This window comes from Epinephelus lanceolatus, chromosome 1 (genome assembly GCF_041903045.1).
Source record: "Epinephelus lanceolatus isolate andai-2023 chromosome 1, ASM4190304v1, whole genome shotgun sequence".
NCBI classification, from domain to species: domain Eukaryota; kingdom Metazoa; phylum Chordata; class Actinopteri; order Perciformes; family Serranidae; genus Epinephelus; species Epinephelus lanceolatus.
The window spans coordinates 24,298,368-24,320,584 of NC_135734.1; the positions used below are offsets into that span (position 1 = coordinate 24,298,368).

The 22,217-nt window shown below is 41.0% G+C and overlaps 3 protein-coding genes across 4 annotated transcripts; 1 reads left to right on the top strand and 2 right to left on the bottom strand.

Annotated features, from left to right (window-relative positions):
• Positions 1 to 279: 279 nt before the first annotated feature.
• Positions 280 to 4,665, bottom strand: myl6 (myosin, light chain 6, alkali, smooth muscle and non-muscle). 2 transcript variants are annotated; one of them, XM_033627679.2, is made up of 7 exons: positions 4,550 to 4,665; positions 4,204 to 4,231; positions 3,001 to 3,144; positions 2,169 to 2,342; positions 1,887 to 1,964; positions 1,689 to 1,724; positions 280 to 674 (listed from the first exon to the last, which is right to left on the bottom strand). In XM_033627679.2, the coding sequence occupies exons 1-6, from the start codon at positions 4,550 to 4,552 to the stop codon at positions 1,696 to 1,698; spliced, it is 456 nt and encodes a 151-aa protein (XP_033483570.1). In that variant the 5' UTR covers positions 4,553 to 4,665; the 3' UTR covers positions 280 to 674; positions 1,689 to 1,695. The 2 variants fall into 2 exon arrangements, with proteins under 2 accessions (XP_033483570.1, XP_033483569.1); XM_033627678.2 differs by lacking the exon at positions 1,689 to 1,724.
• Positions 4,666 to 6,101: 1,436 nt separating this feature from the next.
• Positions 6,102 to 10,545, bottom strand: tsfm (Ts translation elongation factor, mitochondrial). The gene is made up of 6 exons (XM_033626048.2): positions 10,419 to 10,545; positions 9,934 to 10,086; positions 9,683 to 9,811; positions 9,449 to 9,571; positions 8,452 to 8,533; positions 6,102 to 6,707 (listed from the first exon to the last, which is right to left on the bottom strand). Exons 1-6 carry the CDS (start codon positions 10,464 to 10,466, stop codon positions 6,313 to 6,315), a joined length of 930 nt encoding a protein of 309 aa, XP_033481939.1. The 5' UTR covers positions 10,467 to 10,545; the 3' UTR covers positions 6,102 to 6,312.
• A 1,751-nt stretch (positions 10,546 to 12,296) lies between these two features.
• Positions 12,297 to 16,556, top strand: endou (endonuclease, polyU-specific). The gene is made up of 9 exons (XM_033627525.1): positions 12,297 to 12,403; positions 12,501 to 12,623; positions 12,706 to 12,828; positions 13,963 to 14,140; positions 14,218 to 14,423; positions 15,665 to 15,778; positions 15,871 to 15,977; positions 16,069 to 16,211; positions 16,287 to 16,556. Exons 1-9 carry the CDS (start codon positions 12,346 to 12,348, stop codon positions 16,405 to 16,407), a joined length of 1,173 nt encoding a protein of 390 aa, XP_033483416.1. The 5' UTR covers positions 12,297 to 12,345; the 3' UTR covers positions 16,408 to 16,556.
• The last annotated feature ends 5,661 nt before the right edge of the window (positions 16,557 to 22,217 follow it).

Here is a 22,217-nt window from a genome sequence, read left to right on the forward strand (position 1 = left end):
AATATATTCTTGTGCGGGCCAACATATGTTCTAAGAGGCAGATCATTGTATCACAGCTGGAGTGATCCCATTGCAAGATGGTCGCTCGTTCTTTAATGTTTTACTGATATTTTTCAGACAATTTAATGTCATTTTGTAAAAATTTCACTGTTGATATTTTTTCCAACATGTTAATTTTTCCAATATTTTACTGGTAATAATGTTTTTCTAATGTAATGCAATTGAAAATGTGTAATATCTCAAACCAAAAAGAAATATTTGATCCAAGCCAAAGACTCAGTCAGTTTGGAAACCATTTTATTCATTAGTGTTTAATGTAATATGTCCCATTATTATATCCATCCAAACAAAACGGTAACAACAACACTGATAGGTTGATTGAGAAGTACAGAACAGGTGACATAATCAAGGGAGCGTCAGGGAGGTCCTGTGAGGCTGAATAGTGTTTGCAAAATGAGATGAAAGGGTTTCTTCACATCAGACAGAAAAGGCACTTTTTAAATAAAATAAAGATGTCCAAAAAAAGAGAGAAAAGAAAACACAGACTTGTTGGAGGTAGGAGGACGTGGATGACAGGGAGAGACAAGACAAAAAATACAAAAATATTCAGGAGTAAAATCAAAGCTGGAAGAGTTTCTGAAATCCTCAACCGCTCATCACCATCCGGACGAGTTCTGTCACGACAGAGAGGGACAAACACAACATCAGCGTTAAATCTGGGCAGGAACAAACATCACATACAACATCTGTCAGCAGGGATACAAGCTCTGTCCTCACCAGCATAGAGGACAAAAATAAAACAGATCTGATTGACATTTGGTACAGTACTAAAAAATGAGAAACAACTGGGGGGAAAAAAAGAGGGGAAGAACAGGAGGTCAGACTTCTGGAAAGATAACAAAAACATTCAGACATAAATATGAAGGTGTAGCATGGCCACAGAGCTGGCAGCAGCGTCCCAAGTATGGCAACTGAAGGAGAACATTTAAGACATAATCAGCCCATTTAACTAAATAAGCAGAGAATATGGTTAAGATTTGATGAGCTCTTGACACTTAGGTCAATGAAAGAAACCTACTTTTAAAGTCCATATTGACATGTTGTGAGCAAAGATGAGATTCAAACTGTCTGCAATACTTTCACTGTCTCACTTTTTGTACACCTAGTGTCTGTAGGGCTTTTTTTCTTTCAAAGCCACAGAGGATGTGGATCACAGGAGAATAGAAACTGAATAGAAACATGCAGGGATGCTACAGCCAGGGGAGGCAAAGGGCCACTGCAGGAGAGAAAGGTTAAAAGGTCAACAAGTCAGAAAGACAAAAAGCAGAGAACAACACCAATGCTCAGAGGCCACAGAGCGATGAAAGTTCTCATATTACAGGGGCCACATTTTTCAAAGAATATGCACTTATAATTTCATGTGTTTGTTTTGCTGTCACCTTTAGCATGATGCCATGGGTAGCCCACTCTAGCTGACTTTTGGAACTAACCTAACATGTTTTGGGTGTGAGAAAGTTATCTAAACTGCTGCGCTGCACTGCCACTGCATGTTCAGACATGCACAAACTGTCTCCCTTCCTCACTCACTATCCATAGGTGAAAGTGAGGCCTCTGTGCAGTAGTGAGCTGTTTCTCTGTCTGAGTCAGGAGATCAGCAGTGAGGAAGACTTTCAAGGGTTTGCTCATACCCTCTGTTCAGCCGGACATGATGTGACGGACAAAGGCTGTGAGGCGGGAACATCATGTCGGTGAGCATGTGACACAAAGACACAATGACTCTTGTTGTTTTGTATTTCCATAACAGTGGTGTCACACATTTTTATGAGGCACAATGTACAGTATAGCCTTGATGGAGTCATTTGAGTCCACATGCTGTGCAGTCTTACCTTCATAGTTAATGCAGCCGTTGGCGTCTTCATGTCCCGCTAAAAGAGTCTCCACCTCCTCCTCTGTCATTTTTTCACCTGGAACACAAAAAGAGATGCGATAAGAAAAGAAGAAAAGAAGCGACAATCTAAAAGAAGAGACAATACGTTTGTTTACACTGTTCTTGGCACAGAGAACGGCCTGAGGGGATTTTACTTTGCATGACGATAAGACAGTCAGCTCAGCTGGATAAGGATTAATGACAAATCTTCTTTGTGTTTTGAAGGCTTTTGTGGACTTACCGAGTGTAGTGAGAACATGACGCAGCTCCGCTCCCATCACTGTACCGTTTCCCTCCTTGTCAAAGACACGCAGACCCTCTACGATATCCTCAAAGGAGCCCTGGTCCTTGTTCTTAGCAATGGCCTGAAGCATCGGCAGGAATTGTTCAAAATCCAGCATCTTGTAGTTCATCTCTGCGGGTCAGTCAATAACAATGGGGTCAAAAACCTCCAGAAGTGTTATGAAAAGGACAGATTTGTATGGATGTCAGGAAGCTGGCACAGGATTTAGAGAGTCTCTCTTCATTCACAGCATAGGGATATGTATCACATCACAGTCCATTTGCCATTGTTAATCTTCCACAGCAGTTTGTTCAGTGGAAGTTAGAGGGATACTTTGCCTGTTGTATCCTAACAGTGTGGGTAGTATGTGTAAATGAACTGTAGTTAACTTCCCTCCATCTTGCCAGCACCCAGATCTCTCTGCTCATGTCTCTGCTTATATCTGACTGACAGTGCATTACGCATCATCCAGCAGATTTTGGCTGGCTGTTGCTCGAACCACAGATTGTACTTCCACATATTCCTGCCACCTTGGACACAAATAGTATAGATGTGAATCAAGCTTAAGAGCCCCATCCCTCGCTTTCTCTCTCTCAAACTCAGATCAAACAGTTGTATTCTCACATCTGTACCCCAGACAAGACTGAAAAATAGCAGTTCAGCACATACTGATTCCCTGAGTGGTATGAGGGATTACATTGTACACACTTAACTGTTAGCCAGGGTAACGATAATGTAGTAGGCTGAACTGATCTTTTTTTAAGTTATGGCTGGTGAATCAGAGACTTGCCTTCTAACTTGGGGTTTCCCAGGACCTTGAGCACCTCAGCATTGACAGGGTTCTGCCCAAGGGCCCGCATCACATCCCCACACTGGCTGTAGGTGATCTTCCCCTCACCCGTCCGGTCAAACAGAAGGAAGGCCTCCTTGAACTCTAATATGGAGACAGAGAGGTAGAACTCACATCCAGCTGTGCAGCACATTCATAAACATTACTCACAAATGCTGAGGATGCAAGCAAACACATGTGCATCACACCAAGGCTTAAAACACTACAGATGCTGTTGTATGTGTGTAATTAAAGTTGTTTGTGTAGAAGATCAGCTGATTCCTCTGCACAAGTAGTTCTGACAGTAGACACATGCAATTAGGTCTCTTCATTTTTCCAGTTGTTTGGCAGGAGCAGCTCCCATCACTGCTGCATAGGTAGGTGACACTGTTGTGACAAAAATGTATTATGCCAAAGTTCTGGGAACATGAACGTGATAAAACATAAACACCCTTTGAAGTACTGTGGCCTACTGATGACGCATTCACTTCATCAACAATGACACTACCTGATAGTGCATTAGTAGCTTTAATGATTGGTTTTCCAGTCAGAGTATTACCTGAACAGACTTTCAAGGAAAGCCTGAAATATATGTTGTGTTTTGTTTAAACCGATCAACCAAACAATCTAAAAACTGGCCTACAGTGACTTGTGTCAGTGGGTGGGGGTTATGGACGACTGAATGAGAGACGTCTGTCATGTTAAACAACACCACAGAGTAGCTGGTGACACCCCACCATACACCCCAATGCATACACCACTCTGCTAAAACACACCCTGTCTCTAAGATGACTGCTAATACCTATAATATATTTCGGCATCAGCATGCAGAAACACTAACATGCTTTACTACTTCATTTTTTGCAGGTTAGTATAACATTTTGTGGCACTCGTGATGAATTCAGATGTAATTTGTCAGGTGAAAAGCGTGAACAAACTAACACTGAACCTCACACAGTTAGAAAATGTTGAGTTTATTGTATCTCAGTCTGTAAGCCTCTCAGCATGAGGTACCTGAAGAGGTCCGGTGGTTTGCAGAGACAACAGCCGAGCTACAGGGTCAGAATGACGCATTCACAAAGCTATTTCAAATATTACGACGATGTTCATATAACCGTAACCATTAAAAACAGAAAGACAATTGCTAATGAGATGTTGACTCACCCATGATCTGGTCCTCTGTGAAGTCAGACTGGTTCAGGCAGGGTTGGAAAAAAAGCAGAGGGGAGTAACAGAGTGGCGTTAGTGTGATGTTTAAATGCTTCAAGTTAATCCTCCATCAATGCTAACGTACAGCTGGCTAAAGGCTTAACTGACGTTTAAGCTACACTGACTGGAGCAGGCCAGCAGAGATACGCAGCTAACGTTAGTTAGCTTAACGGTAACTGTGTTAACGGTACATGTTGTCAGAATATTTCAGTGGGAAAAAAACAGCGCTTTCTTGTTTGTTATAAAAATATTAAAAGTATAATTGTGTAATAAATTAGCCTGAGACAGCATCTTTACTCACCATGTCTGTTTGTGGTTGCTGCTGGACGACAGACGGGCGAGAGTCTAGTATCTTCTCTACGCTAAAGTGGACGACACCGACTTGCTCGGCTAACGGCACATCCCTGATGATGTCACCTCAGCTTCAATAGCAACAGCCAATCACATGCCTCCATTTCACAGTCGCATTGCTCGCGGCGACATGCAACAGCCTATGACAGCCTCTCTATTATCCTGACTGAATAACTAACTACATTAATAGTAATAAGAAAAAGCCTCTACTAATAACAAACCCATAGCTGTAATTTTTGTGGGACATTTCCACGTGTGAGAATATTTAATAATCATATATAAATTACTGAACACATGATTTAAAATGAACCTTAAATAGGAATACCACAGAATCAATGTCATAGCTTCACACTGCAATTCTGTTGATCTTGATGGTTATCATTGTGACAGTACAATTCTTGGGCAAACCTACACTTAACAGGTGTTGCTATTTTGCCTTGTTTGCCTGCTGTGGTTTGTTTTGTTGTTGATTGCTACATATGATGTACTGTTAAAAGGGTAGGTGTTATCAGCTGTAACTTCAGGCCACACCTTCTTTGGACTGCACAAGTGTCTATGTTAAATTACTTTATTGTAATGTTTTGCACTGTGCTTTTTCAGAATCTGCCATTTTCTGTGAGAGCCCGTGACCTTATTTACATGTATCATTTGTTCCAGCCTCCATTAAGCTGTTGAACAATGTTAAAAACTAGTGCAATAGAGCAATGAGCAACGTGCATTAAACACATGGAATTTTAGCACTCAGAACTTTTTCTTGCACTTTAGACGTCTCTGTATGTTTCTGTGTTGTGATTGTTAAATGTAGTCCATGTCTGTTTTATGTGATAGAACTGTCCCTGTGATGATGTTCTTATCTTGTCCTGTGAAGCAATGAAATGTAGCACTTTGCCTTACCTTACCTTACCGTACCGTATTTGTAGATTAATACATAATGTTCTTATTTCTATTTGCAGACCGAAATAAAAATTCTAATTCATGATGCAACACATTGCTCAAACTGTGGTAAATGAGCTACAAGATAATGGTGTATGCATTTGCAATCTGTACTCAAACTGGTGTTTCTGCACTCAGGTGATGTCACTATGTTCAGAGGATAAGAAACAATGGTGACAGGAGCAATGAGTAGAGATCAGAGGGTGTTACAATAGGAGAGCACTGCAGCAAGGCCCACAACAGGAGGAGAATGTGAACAGCCTAAAGGTGAATATAATATTGAAACCCTCCAGTGTTTCTCTCAGTGAAAGAGTGTATTCCATCAGTGTATTTCACATTAAACTCTGATGGACAGCATATTCTATACTGGAAAAGTAGCAAGTGTGGGTAAAGATCTGATGTTATTGGCCTCAGGAAGGATTTTATCTCACAAAGAGAACAAAGAAAACATACAAAAAATAAAATTATGACAGTAGGTTGGTGTGTGTCCGTGGGTTCCCTGATTGAAAGATGTTCATGTGGGTCTTATAATTCAAAATAGTAAGTAACATATGCAAATTAATCTGGACTTCCACAGAGAAAGAAAATAATTTTATTGTTGGACTTGTGATTTCATCAGGCACCACTGCAGGTAAACCTTCTGAACATATTCTGCTTTGCAATTCATGACGACACTGTGTGACTGTCTGGATGTTAAAGAATAAATGGGTAGCTGCATTTCATCTTCATATTACATTAAGACACATGTCAATTCCTTTTAAATTAATGGCTTCCCTCCCTTCACTTTGCATCTTCACTGGCCGTCTCACCACACTGAAATCGGACAAAGTCCAGCACTTGAGCCTGTTGACCCTTCAGGAACTGTGCCACGGTCCTGCTGGGGTCTCCCAGGAAGGTCTGAGGCAGCAGGCGTGTCTCACTTTCACCGCAAGGCAAGTCATCCATGTTGCCCAGGGAATCAGGGGCCTCTCCCACTATATGCTGTCCCAGCTTACGCCCTAGAACTTCCTGTTCTCCCTCTTTTCCACCCTGGAATACGACCAGGGAGCCATACCGACCCATAGCCACCTCAGTCTGGTCACTCACACCACCGTGTACGTATGAGCCGATGTGCCACTCAGCAGGGACACCCAATGTCACCGCCCGCCTCACTGACATGTTCTCACCAAGGCGACCTGAGAGGAAAGAGGGAAATATGTTTTTTCAATGAATGGTGCGATTAAGTGATTTCAAGGTAATGGTATTTAATGGCATGTTTGATTTACTCTTAATGTCAGAATACTAGAAGTGTTTTCAACAATGACCAATTTTTTTAACCTGCAATAGCTTAACTTTTTCCCCACTTGGGGGCAGCAGAAATGAGTTGTGGGAAAAAAAACCCACTGACATATTACTTTTTACAGTTTTCCCCCATTGATTAAACCTGTTTTCTTAAAGAATGGCTCCGTTTCTCAAAGCTAAATTTCTCTTAACACAAAACTCCAAAAATCTCTTGCAAAATGAAACACTGCATTCAAAACCATGTTCTCTCCTCTTGAAACTGATTGTTTCCAACATACAGTTCACACAGCTATCAAATGAACGTCTCAAACAGTTTGCAATTTTATAGTACAAAGTCTACACAGCATAAAGACTGTGGTTATATTGTAAAATAGTACTGTGAATATCATATACAGTAAATATCACATTGACACAATCATTGTGTCACTACAGGACACACATTTGTCTGTCCAATGAGCTCCAACTCAGCTAAACTCACAACCCAGCTTCCCGGAGTCATACTGTAAACCTGTAGTTGACACTGCAACATCATTAGCTTATTCTGGGAATACACAAATATTAACAGGGCCTCTTTAAGTGATTGGAGTGTTTTGCTAAATAAGTGTGAACAGGTGAGACATGAGTGAGACCAGCTGGTGATTTAGCATGTGGCATTTTGAAAGCTGGTGTTTTCCAGGTGAACCACGTATGTTAAAATGATGAGATTTGTGCTCAGACTTTTGCAACAATGTGATTTGGAATCTCTGTTTAAGTGAAAACAATGGGATTGTGCTGAGAGGTTAGCAGTCTGGAGTCCTGTTGTTGAGAATTGTGTGCAGAGTTTCATTTGTTGTGTGTATACAATAGGAAAAAACTAAGCTGATTTGCAGCTGCTTATTGAAACATCCAACAGATATGAAAAACTGTAAGCAGTAATTTGTGTCCACTTGATGAACATAAGTCCAATATTCACTCTCTTTTACAGTAGCTGTTTTTGGTCTTTACCAACTCCTGAGGGAAGTATCTGTATCTTTAGCTGCTTAATGCTCTGCTGTGGTAACCAGCTAGTCTCTAAATGTGTCTGTCTGCTGTTTAATGCACTTTTTTGTTACTGAAGTCAGTATCTCTGTGAACATGTCAGCATACAATAACTCAGGTCAATTTACAGTAGATAAACATGATGTGGAATTACCAGCTCTCCCATATACAGAATGTTTATTCCCTTGTGCCATAATGACGGGTTGTTTCATTACTTCTAGTATGTTGATTAAATATTGCAGTGAGGTCATGGCTCAACTGAAGACTTCACCAACTAACTTTACAAATGCTTGTCTGTAACTGTATGGAATACATGCTAAATGTAGGTGCATATGTTGAACCTCTCATGCTCTTTGGTTGTTATAACATATCCAGAATCACATGTTTCTGCCCAGCTAGGTTTTGAAACAAAATCATGCATGAAAACGAATGCAGTCAACATCAACTTTTAAATTAGAAATGTGTGTTGCACTGTCATAATCGCTGGTGAAATCTAAGTTAAACAAAAATCATAAAATGCTGGTAGAAGGAGCACAAGTGTTTCAGATCACACCAGCTGTGTTTTAGAGATAACTTGAGCAATGTCACTTCAAGAAAAAAAAACAACAGTTTCTTACTGACCTATCGTGAGAGCCACCTTGTCAGCAAGTGAAACTCCTTCATCCATACAGAGTTTGTTTAACTCCTCACCCACCAGGACACTCTGAAAACAAATGTAGTACGTCAGCAGAATCAAAGCACAGCAAAGGAACTGGCCCAGTGCATTCTGACATCCTGCAGTTGGTGCATACAGCTGTGTGCAGCCATATAGTGTTACACTGACCTCTATAAGACTAATATACAATAAATGTGAAAGTGTGGGTAACACTTTAACTCCCCCCAGTTATCATTTAAAAACAGAAGAAACTGTTCATAAACACACCAAGGAAAGAAAAGCCAGCAGATGACTGACTGCAGTTCAGTTTGAACTAAATGAACTTGTCCAGCTCAGATTAATAACATCATAGTGTGTGCATGTCCTATGATTTCAATGCAAATCCATGACAACAGAAACAAAGAAAAGCTCTTATCATGTAGTTTTATGACCACTGGATGCATCTAATAATCAATTATTATAAGTACTGTCACAGCTTAATTAACAAATATTGAGCTGTACAGTGTGAATGTTGAGCCTGCAATTGTGTAAATGATCAACAGGCCTTTTTCACATCAGATATTCTACCTTGTCATAGCAGGAAAAGCTTGACTTTCTTTAACTTAATCCCATTTACAATGGTTTGGTTATATTCTAAGCTATGACAGTGTGATTAAGAGTCAACATGCATTATACCAGGACCGTGAAGCTGAAGCAGTTAAATGGAAATCAGGAATCGTTAAACTGATCATTTACACCAGTGTTTTCCCCACTGTTTACTACTCTTGTTTAAAAGGCTTTCTACATTGAGTTGGCTGTACTGGCATGTAAAGTCAGATCAGTGTAGCCGCACACTTAATGTGCCTTTTCACATATTTAGAGAAAATTACATTAAACAATATAATGGGAACTTGCAGCTTGCAGCTCTACAGTGAACAGAAACGTTGTTGTAGTATAACTCCTGACGTCAGTCTGTGGTTTTACCTTCATATATCCTTTCTGGCTTTGGGTTCTATTCTGGTGGTGAGCCAGAGTAGCAAACGCCACATCCTTGACCAGCTGTTGGAACTTCTCATTACGAGCAACAAAGTCTGTCTCACAGTTAACCTGCAAGAGGACAAGAGGAGAGACAACGGTTATTACTGAATGTCAACAAACGGGAAAGTGATCAACTGAAATAGTGATGCTGGTTATTAATCCCTGTGCTGCCAGCCTTACCTCCACCATGACAGCAGCCTTTTCTCCTATAAACAGGCCAATCAGGCCTTCTTTGGCTTTGCGACCCTCCAGCTTGTTTGCTTTGCTCCAGCCCTCCTTCTGTGCCTGCTCATGTAGCCAGCTCTCTGCCTGGAGGATCAGCAAATTACATTAGCAACACAGCTGGTTGCTTCAGCAGTCACGACATAGATATATTGTTCTCCCACATCTGTATTATGAGTGTAGATATAGAGGTTGAGAGAGGGAGTTACCTGTGTTATGTCATTATCAAACTTCTCCAGAGCTTTCTTGCAGTTAATGAAGGTGTAGCCGGTGCTTTTCCTTAATTTCATCAGGAGGGCTTTGTCTGCTGCCAGAAGGTGACAACCTGTGTGTAACGACTGGACATGCTGGCTTATGCTGACCTGAGGATAACAGAGAAGAGAAGGTGTAACACACAGAGCATAGTACAACTTTAAAACCCTGTGACGTAGGCTTACTCTGTCTTAAGTAGAGGGTCACATGCACCAAAACGACGTCACGACAAAAGTCATTTTTAGGATAAATACTCTACACACATATACAGACACAATTATATCGAACAAAAATGAGGAAGGTAACTTATTGAACTGACCGGTAATGCAGAGCTACTGAATCATAAAGCAAGGAAGCTAACGTTAATAAGTTAGCTCGCGACAGCTCGAGCCTCGGGTCAAATATTAAAAACATGACTGTGTGAAAAGCTTAATGGTCTCACCTTTGCAACGTCTCTGGTAATTGTTCTGAATAAAAATGATAGAGACATCTTTGGACCCTACAGGACTGAACTGACTTACGAAAGCTCGAATGTCATTGAACTCCACACGCTGTGTAAGGCAACCGCGTAGGGACAAAAAGACTCTACGTAAGGTTACTTAGAGCTGCGCAGCGCCCCCTACAGTGCGGGAGTACAGCTGCGTTTTCAAACCCTTTCCAGATCGCTACCCTCAACATTCACGTTGATATTGTCAGTGATGGAATTTAATTTTGTACATTTACTCAAGTACTATACTCGCGATTTTGATGTGCCTGTACTTAAGATGACTATTCCCTTTTTGCTGCTTTATACTTGTACTTGACTTTACTTTGAATAGCCAATACTGTCCTGTTTATTCCACGAAATTTATATTCTGACAATACTAATTACTTTGCATGTTCAGATTATTAATGTAAAATGTAAATAAACGTCTATATATTATAATTTTTAATTATTATTATTATTTTTTTTTTAATATTTAATGACTGCTTTACTTACTCATGGAGTATGTTTACATTACATTACACATTGTAGTATGTGGTATTGTTAGTACTTTTACTTCAGTAAAATGTCTACGCACTTCTCTCCCCACTGCATATTCTGTTAATAGATTGCAGGATTTTAACTTCAAATTTGGTATTTCTGTTCATTTTATTCCAAAAATAAAAATCTAAATGACTTCAGACCTTAGTTATCAAAATGTATCTGACAGTAACTTGATCTATCGTCTATACCAATGGTTTTGAAACTTTTTGTCCCCAAGGCACACCAAAGTGCGAGCCAAAATCTCAAGGCACACCTGTGTTTATATCGGTGCACAACAGACTCTATGTTACTCTTATCAGGACACAAATGTTTGTTTTTATTTACTAATATCAATTAACAATTGACAACCAACCACTACTCATGAAATATTTGTTAACACAATGATTCAAGAATTCATTTTTAAATGTAGAAAATCACATCAAAGCACCAATAACACATCAATTTAAATGAAATTTAAACTCCACAGACAAATAGGAGCAATTCAGAGAAATGAAATACCACTGTCCTTTCTCTCTTGTTAACTTCTCTCTTCTTGCTCTCAGTTGCCAAGTACTTTGACATTGTCTGTCTGAAAGCATCTGAAAGCCTCAGTGTATAAATATACAATTTATTGTAGACTATATGCATAACTTAAAGGACCTATGTGCATCTTTGTTGTTTGTTATTTGTGGTGGGAGCGTTTGACATCAACATGACTTAGGACACTGAGGCAGGTGAACTATTCTGAGTATTCAGAGCTATCTTGCATAAAACCCGTGAAATACAGCATCTGGTCACTCTGGCAGGAGAAATATGAAAGGCTCTTCCTGTGTAAAGACTGTTTTTTTCACCACTTTGCTTTGGACAACAGAGCCTTGAGATGGAACGGGATAAAAGAGGCATTTTGCTTCACAGCATTAATTTAATAGAAATTACATTAATTGTCAAAAAAAGTGTAACATCAGCACTAGCAGTTATTATCAGAGCTCTCACCTTGATAAGATTTTATTTGGACACATTTAAGTGCCGCCCGTGTGCTCAGCAGGTGTGCAGTTTCACAGAGAAGAGATAGGGAGAACATTTACTTGCTTTTTTAAAATTATTGTTAAGAGGTCCTGTTCTATAATATATCAATTATTAATCCTTTATAAATGCTCATTACCTTTAAATAAAAGCTCGCATTTAAGAAGTAACAATGTCATATTAGGCAACATATTTTATCTATGAGATATGATCACATGACCTGATCTCTGGGCTGGGTGATGTGAGGTTTACGTTTGGGTTGGTCATGTGAAACTTGCTATAAAAGGGGCACCATGCTAACAGTCAGTTCATCTTGTTTTCAGGTTGCAGCAGAGCCAAGATGAAGGTCATTGCTGTCCTTGCACTTTGTGTGGCCCTGTTCCACCAGGGATACAGCAGTAAGTTATATTTCTGCTCTTATTTCAGGTTTATGTAAAACCATGCAACACAGCTGCAGATAGGATTAAGACACCAATCTGTCCTCTTTATTCTCAGACACCCTGGACTCATGCGAGGGACGTTGTGGTTATGGGACAGACAATAATTTCTCCTGTCAGTGTAACCCATCCTGTGAGCGCTTCGGAGACTGTTGTTCTGACTACAATGAAGTTTGTCAAGGTGAGAGACGAAAGCTTGTGATCATGAACACACTGTTGACTCCTGAGGATAATTACCACAAGTGTGTTTCCTCTCCTTCCAGCTGGAGCCTTGTCTTGTAAAGGCAGATGTGGTGAGAAATACAACTCTCAGAACAAGTGCCACTGCAACTCCAAGTGCAGCCAGTACAACAACTGCTGCAGCGACTATGCAGACCTCTGTGACGGTAAGAACCAGCATGTGTCACACAGTTTATCACCACTGTTAGTCTGCGAGTTTCTGTTTGTTTGTGTTTCCTGAGCAGCTTCTTATGACACCTGGTCACGTTCTCATGGTGGATGCTGAATCTAAGCAGTCAGCAGTCAAACAAGCAGCCCCGTGGTACCATACAGCCTTTAGCAGATACACCTCTAAAACATACTCTAAACTTCTCAGATGGTAAAGAAAAAACTGTCTGAGGCTCAAATAGGTTGAAATATCCAGTAAACAAAAAAAGCAAAGATGAGAGAAATAAAAATCGTGTCTTAAAACTTTGTTTTTTCTCTCATGAACCATCTTATGATGCCTCAGATTTATCTTGTGACCTTTTGTAGGGGCCTGACCCCTGTAGGTTGGGAACCACTGGACTAAACTACCCAACTGTATACACAGTAGTTAAAATGAGCTACACCTTTAAAGCTTAACAGCAAAATGCTACCTATACACTGATGCATCAGTATTAATCATGTCATTATTATAATATACATCAACATGAGTCACAGGGGCAGAATTGCTGCAAAACTAGTAACTTTTGACACTTTAGGACAAATCTCTAAATACTTATTTATTTAAACATGATTAAGATTTTAAATAAAGAACTTTTACTTGTGAATGAGTATTTTTACAGTGTAATATCACATGCTATTTTAGTTATGGACCTGAATACTTCTTTAACCACTTGACTTGTGGCCAACCTCTACTGTTTAAATCATGTTTCAGTATTTGACCAGCAGGTGTCACTGTTGTGCTATAAAACACATTGAAAGCAAGCAATTGAGAAGTACTCAGATCATTTACTTAAATAAAAAAAAATCCAAAATATCCTCTAATAAGATTTTATATCATATTTATATACTCTGTTTATGACTTGAGTCGTAAAAGTAATGGAGCAAAAATTGTAGCATTTCCCCTCTGAAATGTTGTGGGGTAGAAATATAAAGCAGCATCAAATGGAAGTAATCAAGTAAAGTACAAGTACCTAAAATCTGTACTCAAGCACTTATAGACTCCATGTGCTACAGACGTGGATAAATAACAGTTACAGGTCAACAACGTGTGTGTGTGTGTGTGTGTGTGTGTGTGTGTGTGTGATATTCTGCAGGTGACAGTGGCGGCAGCAGTGGAGGTACTGCGATCACTGATGCTGAGATCAAGGCTCTCTCTGAGACGCTCTACGTTCTGGACTCAAACAAGGCTTCACCTTCAGAGTTGATCATCGACCCTCAGGCTCTGGTGCCCGACTCTCAGACCAGCTCCAAGGACGACCTCTCCTATAGACCGTGAGAAGTCGATCTTGTTGGCACATTGTCTCCTCTTCTTCTTGATCATGATTCTGAGTTTGTTTCTATGCTTCCAGCCTGTTCCAATACCTGGATGAGGGCGCTCTGTTCTCCAGACCCACCTACGCTGCTCTGCTGGCTGTGCTGGACAACTACAACAGGATGACTGGACAGACAGAGGACTTCAGCCCTCAGCAGCTGGCTGAGCAGGAAACCTTCCTCAAGGAGACCATGTCCAACACTGAGCTGGGCAGAGAGCTGTTTGCTTTCCTCTTCACCAAAGGTAACTAGCTCCATGTGTAACAGTACTAAGTACATTCACAGTGGTACATCCTGACACTGGTTCAGCACTACAGAGGTCTGGTAATGCTCGTGCAACATGCAAAAAGTTAATGATGGATTTTGTCACTCTGTTAGTCTTATTTCTGATTAGGGGATGCAATCAGACAGTGACTTAGCTGTGAGCTACAACTTGAGTCCAGTTTTTTTGGCTTATATTTGTTGACATTCTGTAAAATTAGCATTATTAAAAGTATGCCAAATTATGCCAAAGAAAACTTTGTGTGATGATGTGATGATTGTCAGGCAGATTCTGTGATTATAAGGAGCGTCTTTTTTTTCCTATCAAGTCCAAGTGGATTTATTGATGTTTATTAGTGATGCATATAAGAGATAAATATATTACGTGAAAGTCTGCATCACACTGACCATAAACATAGGCATATCAGGGCTCAGTGTTCAGATTCAACTGACATATGGCTCTGAGAGGGAGTGCAGTTTTTGATGTGTCAGGGTTTAGGGCCTCGACACATCAAGCGAGCAAGGAGGTCGGTCACTGGTCAACTTCGAGCTGTCTGAGTGTCTATCGCCCTAGTTTATGGGGTGTGTCCAGCATCATTGGCACTTGTCAGCTGTTTTATGAGCTGGCAGAGCCCGCCAGCGCATGAAATCACTCTGATTGGCCGTTTAACTGATTGCGTGACAAGAGAAAACTAAAGTCAAGAGGGCATGAGATAGAAACTTGTTATATAAGATAAGATTATGTTTTAGCTGTTGAGCTCTTCAGCAGAAACAGTTTGTAGCTGTTTGTGTTATTGATCACCACCGCACAGTAAAAATACTTTGTTCTTTCAACATCATATTGTGTCAGTGAGGTATTAACTTGCTAACTAGTGTCTTGAATCCATTACGAGTCTTCTGGTTTCCCTCTTTGAGTGACAAATACTGGTATAGAAAGTTGTTTCCTCTGATGCAGGTGCAGAAAGTACCTGCCATTTGGCCGTTGGCTGTAGTCTTTGTTGTTGTATTCAGGTACAACTTTCTGGCTGAGACACAGATGATGTGAGGTGATGCAACAGTCAGCCTTCATCACCACTACTCTTTGATGTCAGTTTGGTGTGTCTGGACTCTAAAGTACCTTAATTCCCACTTCCTCAAGTTGTATCTTTGCCTCATGTCTCTCCCTCTGCATGCCTCACACTCTCTGCTCTAATGTTTAAAGTGCATGTTATTCTGTATTTCCAGGCGTCTATGCATCAGAGGAGGAGTTTATTCACGACCTGAAGATGATGTGGTTTGGTCTGTACTCCCGCAACAACAACAAGATGGACTCCAGCGGCTTTGAACACATCTTTGCAGGTTTGGACAGAGTAGATTTCTTTTTTAAAAACCACAGATGTTTTGCAAATATGTTTTTTTTGGTAACTATTATGAAACACAATCTGTAACAGGAGAGATCAAGGGAGGAAAGGTGTCTGGTTTCCACAACTGGATCCAGTTTTATCTTCTGGAGAAAAGAGGCCAGCTGAACTACTACAGCCACAGCTTCAATGGGCCTGTAAGCATCCACAACATAGACCTCAGTATGTTGATTTAAACTGTGACATGTGCAGCGCTCCCTTCATTTTCTCCTTTTCACCTGCTCTCAGTGGACCACCTACCCTGACGTCATGGGTATGCAGTTCATGTGGGACGGCTACTACAAGCAGGTCGGCTCTGCAGTCATTGGCTGCAGCCCTGAATTTGACTTTGCCTTATACAGCCTCTGCTACATCGCTCGCCCTGGAAAACAGTGAGTATACCTACATGCGCTGTGAGGCTTTCCTGCATGTGAATCTTTTTCATATTCATTGTTTCTCATCCGCAGGTGTCGTCTGAGCCTGGGAGGGCAGGAGCTCATTATCCAAACCTACACCTGGAATAATTCTTCCTATGGTGATGGGAAGAAGTACATCGGCTCAGCCTTTCCTGCAACCCCTAGGAACTGAAGCTGCCATCTGCTAAACAATAGGCAACTCATGGAGGAGTCTGCTTGTGTTTCAGTACACTCACACTTTGAATAATATTTCCAACAGAAGCACTTTTCTCAGTGAGAGGTATCCATGCATGTAATTAAACTTCTCCTCCACTCAAAAAATGTGATTTTCTTATGTTTGTGTCCCTAAAATGTCTGACCTTGACTTAACTGACTAGCATCTGTGCATGTTTTTCACATTCCTCTACTGACGGGGGCGATGTCTGTGTACCTAAAATCTGAGATTCAAACGAACACAGAGGAAGCTAGATTAAGTACTTCACTAATTCAAAAGCCAATCGCAAAGACGCCTAAGTGTGCAGCTTTTGGATGTGAACTGGACCCTGGTGCTTCCTTCCGCTATCTACCAAGAAAAAAAAAATCATCACAGCAGTTAGTATTGGATGTTTCACACTAACACTGTGTCAGCGACTGCCAGTTAGCCTACAAGCTAACAAAGAACATAAACAAATGATGCTGGCTGAACTTATTCTGATACTTCTGCTGGTTAAAAAAAAAACGTTAAAAGATATGTGGTGATATAAATGTATCACAACAACTTATTTTCATCCCCAAAGTGTTTCTGTAAGGCAGGAATAAAATGAAAAAAGAGTACATATATTTAATAAGTAGCCCTCTCTGACAGCCACTTGCATAAACAAAACAGTAAACCAGACAGTCGATTAATCTGCAGTGTAACCTCTCGTGCACAGTCTTACACACCAAGAGAATGTGGTGTTCCCCCAGGGGTATGATCAAACTGTGCCTAATGGGGCAAAAAATAGGCGTTTACACACCCTGAGCGGGCACAATACTGACACCAACCCTTCAGCAGTAAGAGCATGTGTGCATCTGACACAATTGCTTATTGTCTTATAAAAGAGCAAAACAAAAAAAAGCAAAATGCAGCCTTTTGCAGTATGAACTATAGAAACAAAAAGACATTAACAGATCCTGTTCTGCTTGACCTGCTTCAAACAGTAGCCACCAGCTAAACCTGTTCTTATCAGCTGTCCATAAAGCTGTGTGTGCAGCTCCCCAGTGTGGGGTTAAGTGTGTGTGCCTGTGTGAATGGGTGCATCCTTGTGTGTGTGTATGTGTGTGTGTGTGTGTGTGTGTCCAGCTGGGATGGGGGTTGATTTTACTCTTTCACTCATCTAGGGTGACTAACAGGATAAATTCTGGTCTGCCGACAGAACAGGGGGACACACTTGCAGCCCTGTTTGAAGAAAGTATTACAGGAGATGGATCTGCCACTGATCCCATTGTCCACCAGCCTGTGTGCATTCATGCAAAACAAGAGCACAAGACCAGTCAGCTCGCAGGAAAACTGCGGCCTTTGGCGATTCATCTGATTTGGGCCTCACATGCAGCCAGTGTTGCAGCAACAATAAAGTTCACCCAGGGAAGAATTTCTCTCGCCATTTTCTCAGAGCATATTACATTTTCTGAGCTGGTGAGTCTAGAAATTAGAAGAGTAAATCTTCTCTCTTTTCACAGTGCCTTCTTTTTAAAGCCCCTGTGGAATCAAATTAAACCACAGTGGGGCAAATAAAAGAAAAAAAAGATTCAATTGTTTCTTTTGTCACTCACACAACTTCATAATCGAATTATAGCTGGCCACCCGCCAGCGTGTCCTCGCATCTCCCCCAAATGGGCTCCTCCTGGCAGATCTCGTGAGCCACCTGACTTTTGTTTTGTAATTATATTATCCCGCTCTCCCTTTAGCGTGTTGTGGCTAATGGCTGCGCGGGCTAGCCCAGCTGCACATGCAGAAACAAAGCTGCTTATGGGGCCAGACAATGGACCCGTGGAAAAGGGACGCCTGAAGGCGGTCAGCCAATGAGCATGCACAACAGGGGGCCAACAGAGGGTTTAGGGAAGGGTTAAGGGGGTTTATGGGTTCAGGCAGAGGGGGGTGTCTATTTTACCCAGTAGTGGGGTCCATCAATGAGATGGTTAGTGGGAGGACACATGGTCAACATCACCCCTGTCTCCCCAGGGTTGGTGCTGGGCTGGAGGGAGGTTCAAGTTTTGGCTTAAATGCCGGCCATTTCTAAAGTTGATGGGGGACCATGAAATACAGAGCAACGTTCATTCTCTGGAGTTTTTTTGTGTGCTTTTTGAACAATCTGAAGACCGTATTGTCATTTGAAGTGGATACAGATGAATGCAGAGTGAGAGATACAATCTTGATCCAGTGGATGGACCTTGTTATAGTATCTCTGCAGTAATAATACATCCAAGCCTGCTTATATAGTAGCAGGAAAAGGGTTTCTGATTGCTGTGCATGCAATCCATCCACAGCCCTAAACGTGAACTATACAAACACACACTAACATCCACACACTCCTCATGCTGTGGGGTTGGTATCTCTCAGAGGACTTCCAGTATGACAGATGGACAAAGCCCACTTTCTCCCACTGTCACAAACAGACACACTGGGGATTCATGGGAAGGTCATGTTTGTGTGTGTACTGGAGTGAAGTTTTATGTGTTCTTCATATTTTCATCATAATTAACTCAATTCCCATCTCGTGAACATACCTAGAAAAGGTGAGGCAGTGTCCTCTGAGCAATGTGAACATGCTGAGTGAGCTGAGTAGCCAGTGGAGAATAGATGAGCATCTGAGCCACAGACCGTTAAAATAAGAGCAGGGTTTAGGAGGCGGCCATCTGCAGCAGGACTTCATCATGTGCGGTCAGCACTGAGGGGCCTGGGGGACATTATGGCATACATACAGTATCAGACGTGAGCACCACTTGTGGAACGTGAAGACTGGGGGATACACAGTAAGTGGGTCAAACTGAAAAAGAAAAATGATAAAGGAAAAAGAGCAGTTTTGTATTGACGGATGTATTTAGCAAATTGGGATGCAACTCGTATCCCTAAAATTAAATACAAATTATAGTTTATTTTAGTATCATAAACAGTGTGATGAGGTAATGCAATGGGGACACTAGGCCTCAGATATCATATTCCCCTGCTGCTCCCACTCTGGGGATGCAAGAGGCCCGGCTTTGCTATTCCCATTTCAGGCTGCAGGTGTGGAATAGGAAAGGCAGAGACCCACTGGGAGGAGCAGTGGCGTAGGTGGTCGGCCTGGGAATGAGAAGCGCATAGTTTGAGTGTGCAGATCACCTTGTAACCAACCTTAAGCCTCTCTGTTAGAGCATGTGGTGCTCTGTTTCCTAATCATGTCAATTCTCTTGTTGTTCAAATCTTTGCCACAGAACGTTAGTGTGGTTCAGGGACAGGATATGACCAAAATTATAATTCACTTTTTTAACTTGTCCTTACACTTGAGTTTGTGTTGTTTTTTTTTAATTTTACCTATGAAGGCCCACACACACCAAATCAAAATCAAAGAACTAATGTAATGTATTCTCATGGAACAGTTCACATGATATGGTGCACAACAGTTCATATGATATCTTATGAATTTGCGCACGACGAAATATGTTACATCCTTAACGTACAGTTGTGTAATTAACATAAAGTTATGGAGATTATGTTTAAGCAATAAAAGTTTCTGTGGTTAGGTTTAGGAAAAGAAGCAGAGTGAGGACATACCTTAAAATGACTCAAAGTTCACTCAAAGTTAACACACATCCTGGGGAAAGTCTTTGATGAAAGTCCATTTTTTGTGACTCTTCCACCTCCCCAACATTGGCCACATGATTGCAGCCTTTCAAAATACATGGGATATGTATGAATTTGGGTGCACTGCTTTTCAATGGAAAACATAAGAAAAAATTGTTAGAACAGTCTGACTAGTGGTGGCAAAGGCTGACTTGTGTCTTGGACAAATGTTGCACCTGAACACAATGCAAAGTCTACAGCCAACTAATCTCTCAAGACAGATTCTGCAATTTACATTGTAGAATCTGTCGGCAGCCCTGTGGGAAAGACGACTAGAGGGGGGGGGAGGGCGGGGCTTTGAGTTTGAACGATGCTGCGCTTTAGCCAATCACAATGGTGGCCGAGACGTGCAGGTGTCCCCAGGAAATGTGTACCTACAGAAACAGCAAGCTCTGCGTCCATAGCGAGCGCTCCACCCAAACCGCCGTCTCGTCAACGTGGAAAAAAAAATAAAAAAATTTTCCAGCGGATGTCTGAGTTTCAACATGATTGAGCAAACTGGAGTAGTTTCATGTCGTCTCAAACAACAGGAGGCTTTTAACAGATGACGTCCCAATGTTAGCTTTGCTAACTGTCCCTGTTAGCTGCAGTCACTGATGCTTTCTAGACATCGTGATTTCCCATAACTGAATAAATACCACACATAGCAACACAAAACTGCTTTGCTAGCTCAATCATGTTGTAACTAAGATATCCGCTGGAAAAAATATTTTATTCACGGACCGTTTATTGAGTTATTACCTTATTTTTATACAGTCTATGGTTATTACAGACACCGCAAACGGCTAACGTTAACAGCTAACGGTTAGCCCAGCTAATCTACGATGTTATTATTGTTATTTACAAAACGTGCACACAGAAATAGTAACGTTTGTTCAGTCATTGTGTTTATAGACTTAACAAACATCAGATTAGTCTACACGGTGATATAGTGACGTAAAAAATGTGATATATAGCTAAACTCTGCTGGTTTTCTACCCGAAGTATTTGTAAACAACGCGGCGATTCCCTGGGGGCACCGCCAAAAGTGAAGGGCGTGATCGATCGCCGAGGCCCCAGCACTTCCGTTAGTCGAAAAACTCCAGGCTGTGCCTCCAGAGGTAAAGGAAGAAAAAACTTTTTTTTTTTTTTTAACCGATGGATTTCCAGATTGACAGCCAACAGCCAAGTAGCTCGTACATTCTGTGCCTGCATAAGTAGAAATAACTCTCCGTACCAGTCAGCAGCAGTAGTCTGTATTCATCATTCAAAAAGTAAAAATGGAAGACCAATAAGACGGATTCAAGACGCTAGTTAACCAGTTAGCACTTAAACAACACAACCTGATGTTAAAAGAACACAGGATACAAAAAGAAAATTAAAAAAAAAATGTATACTATACATAATTACATCCAGCAAAGGGGACTTTGTTGTCATGATGATGCAGCTATTGACCTGCTGAAAAATACTAGTGCTGAAATATAACAAAATACTTTTACCTACGTACTACACTAGATTTCTCCAACCTTTGGTGGCCACAGTTTTAGCTCTATAGGAGGCTGAACTTTGGCATGAAGTTCAAATATGTGTGAAGGTGTTTGTGTTCATGCCTATTTACTAAAGGGAAGCGTGACAATAGGAGGGGCCTATCGCAAATAGACAAATAACTTCCAAATGGATTTACAGACTTGTCCAAGATTTTGTAGAAATATTAGTCATGAGGCAAAGAAGGGCTGATGTGTGGATGGATGCATGCACGTACATAGTCACAGCTATTGCGGGTTCACGCTTGTTCTTCTAAGACATCACTCCAAAGAGCCATTTGTTGTTCCAGCTAACACATTTGTTTTTCTGTGAGTTACGGTTACTGTGCAGATTCAGGTTTTACATACTTATTTAAGAGGAGATATTTGCACATCCGGCTATCTCAGATGCAGACGCACTGGAAAATATCACTTGATCCTGAGGAAAAGACGGTCTCACACACTGCTCTTGCTCGGCATCACAATTTATTGGTTATAGGCTACCAAATCAAATTATAATGCTATCAAATTGACATGGTTGGAAGCCAAGCTAATTTTTCTATTCTGGGATCTCCGTATGGAACAAACTGCCCCTGCAAAAAGAAATCAAACAAAGCCAAACACAGGCAATATTTAAAC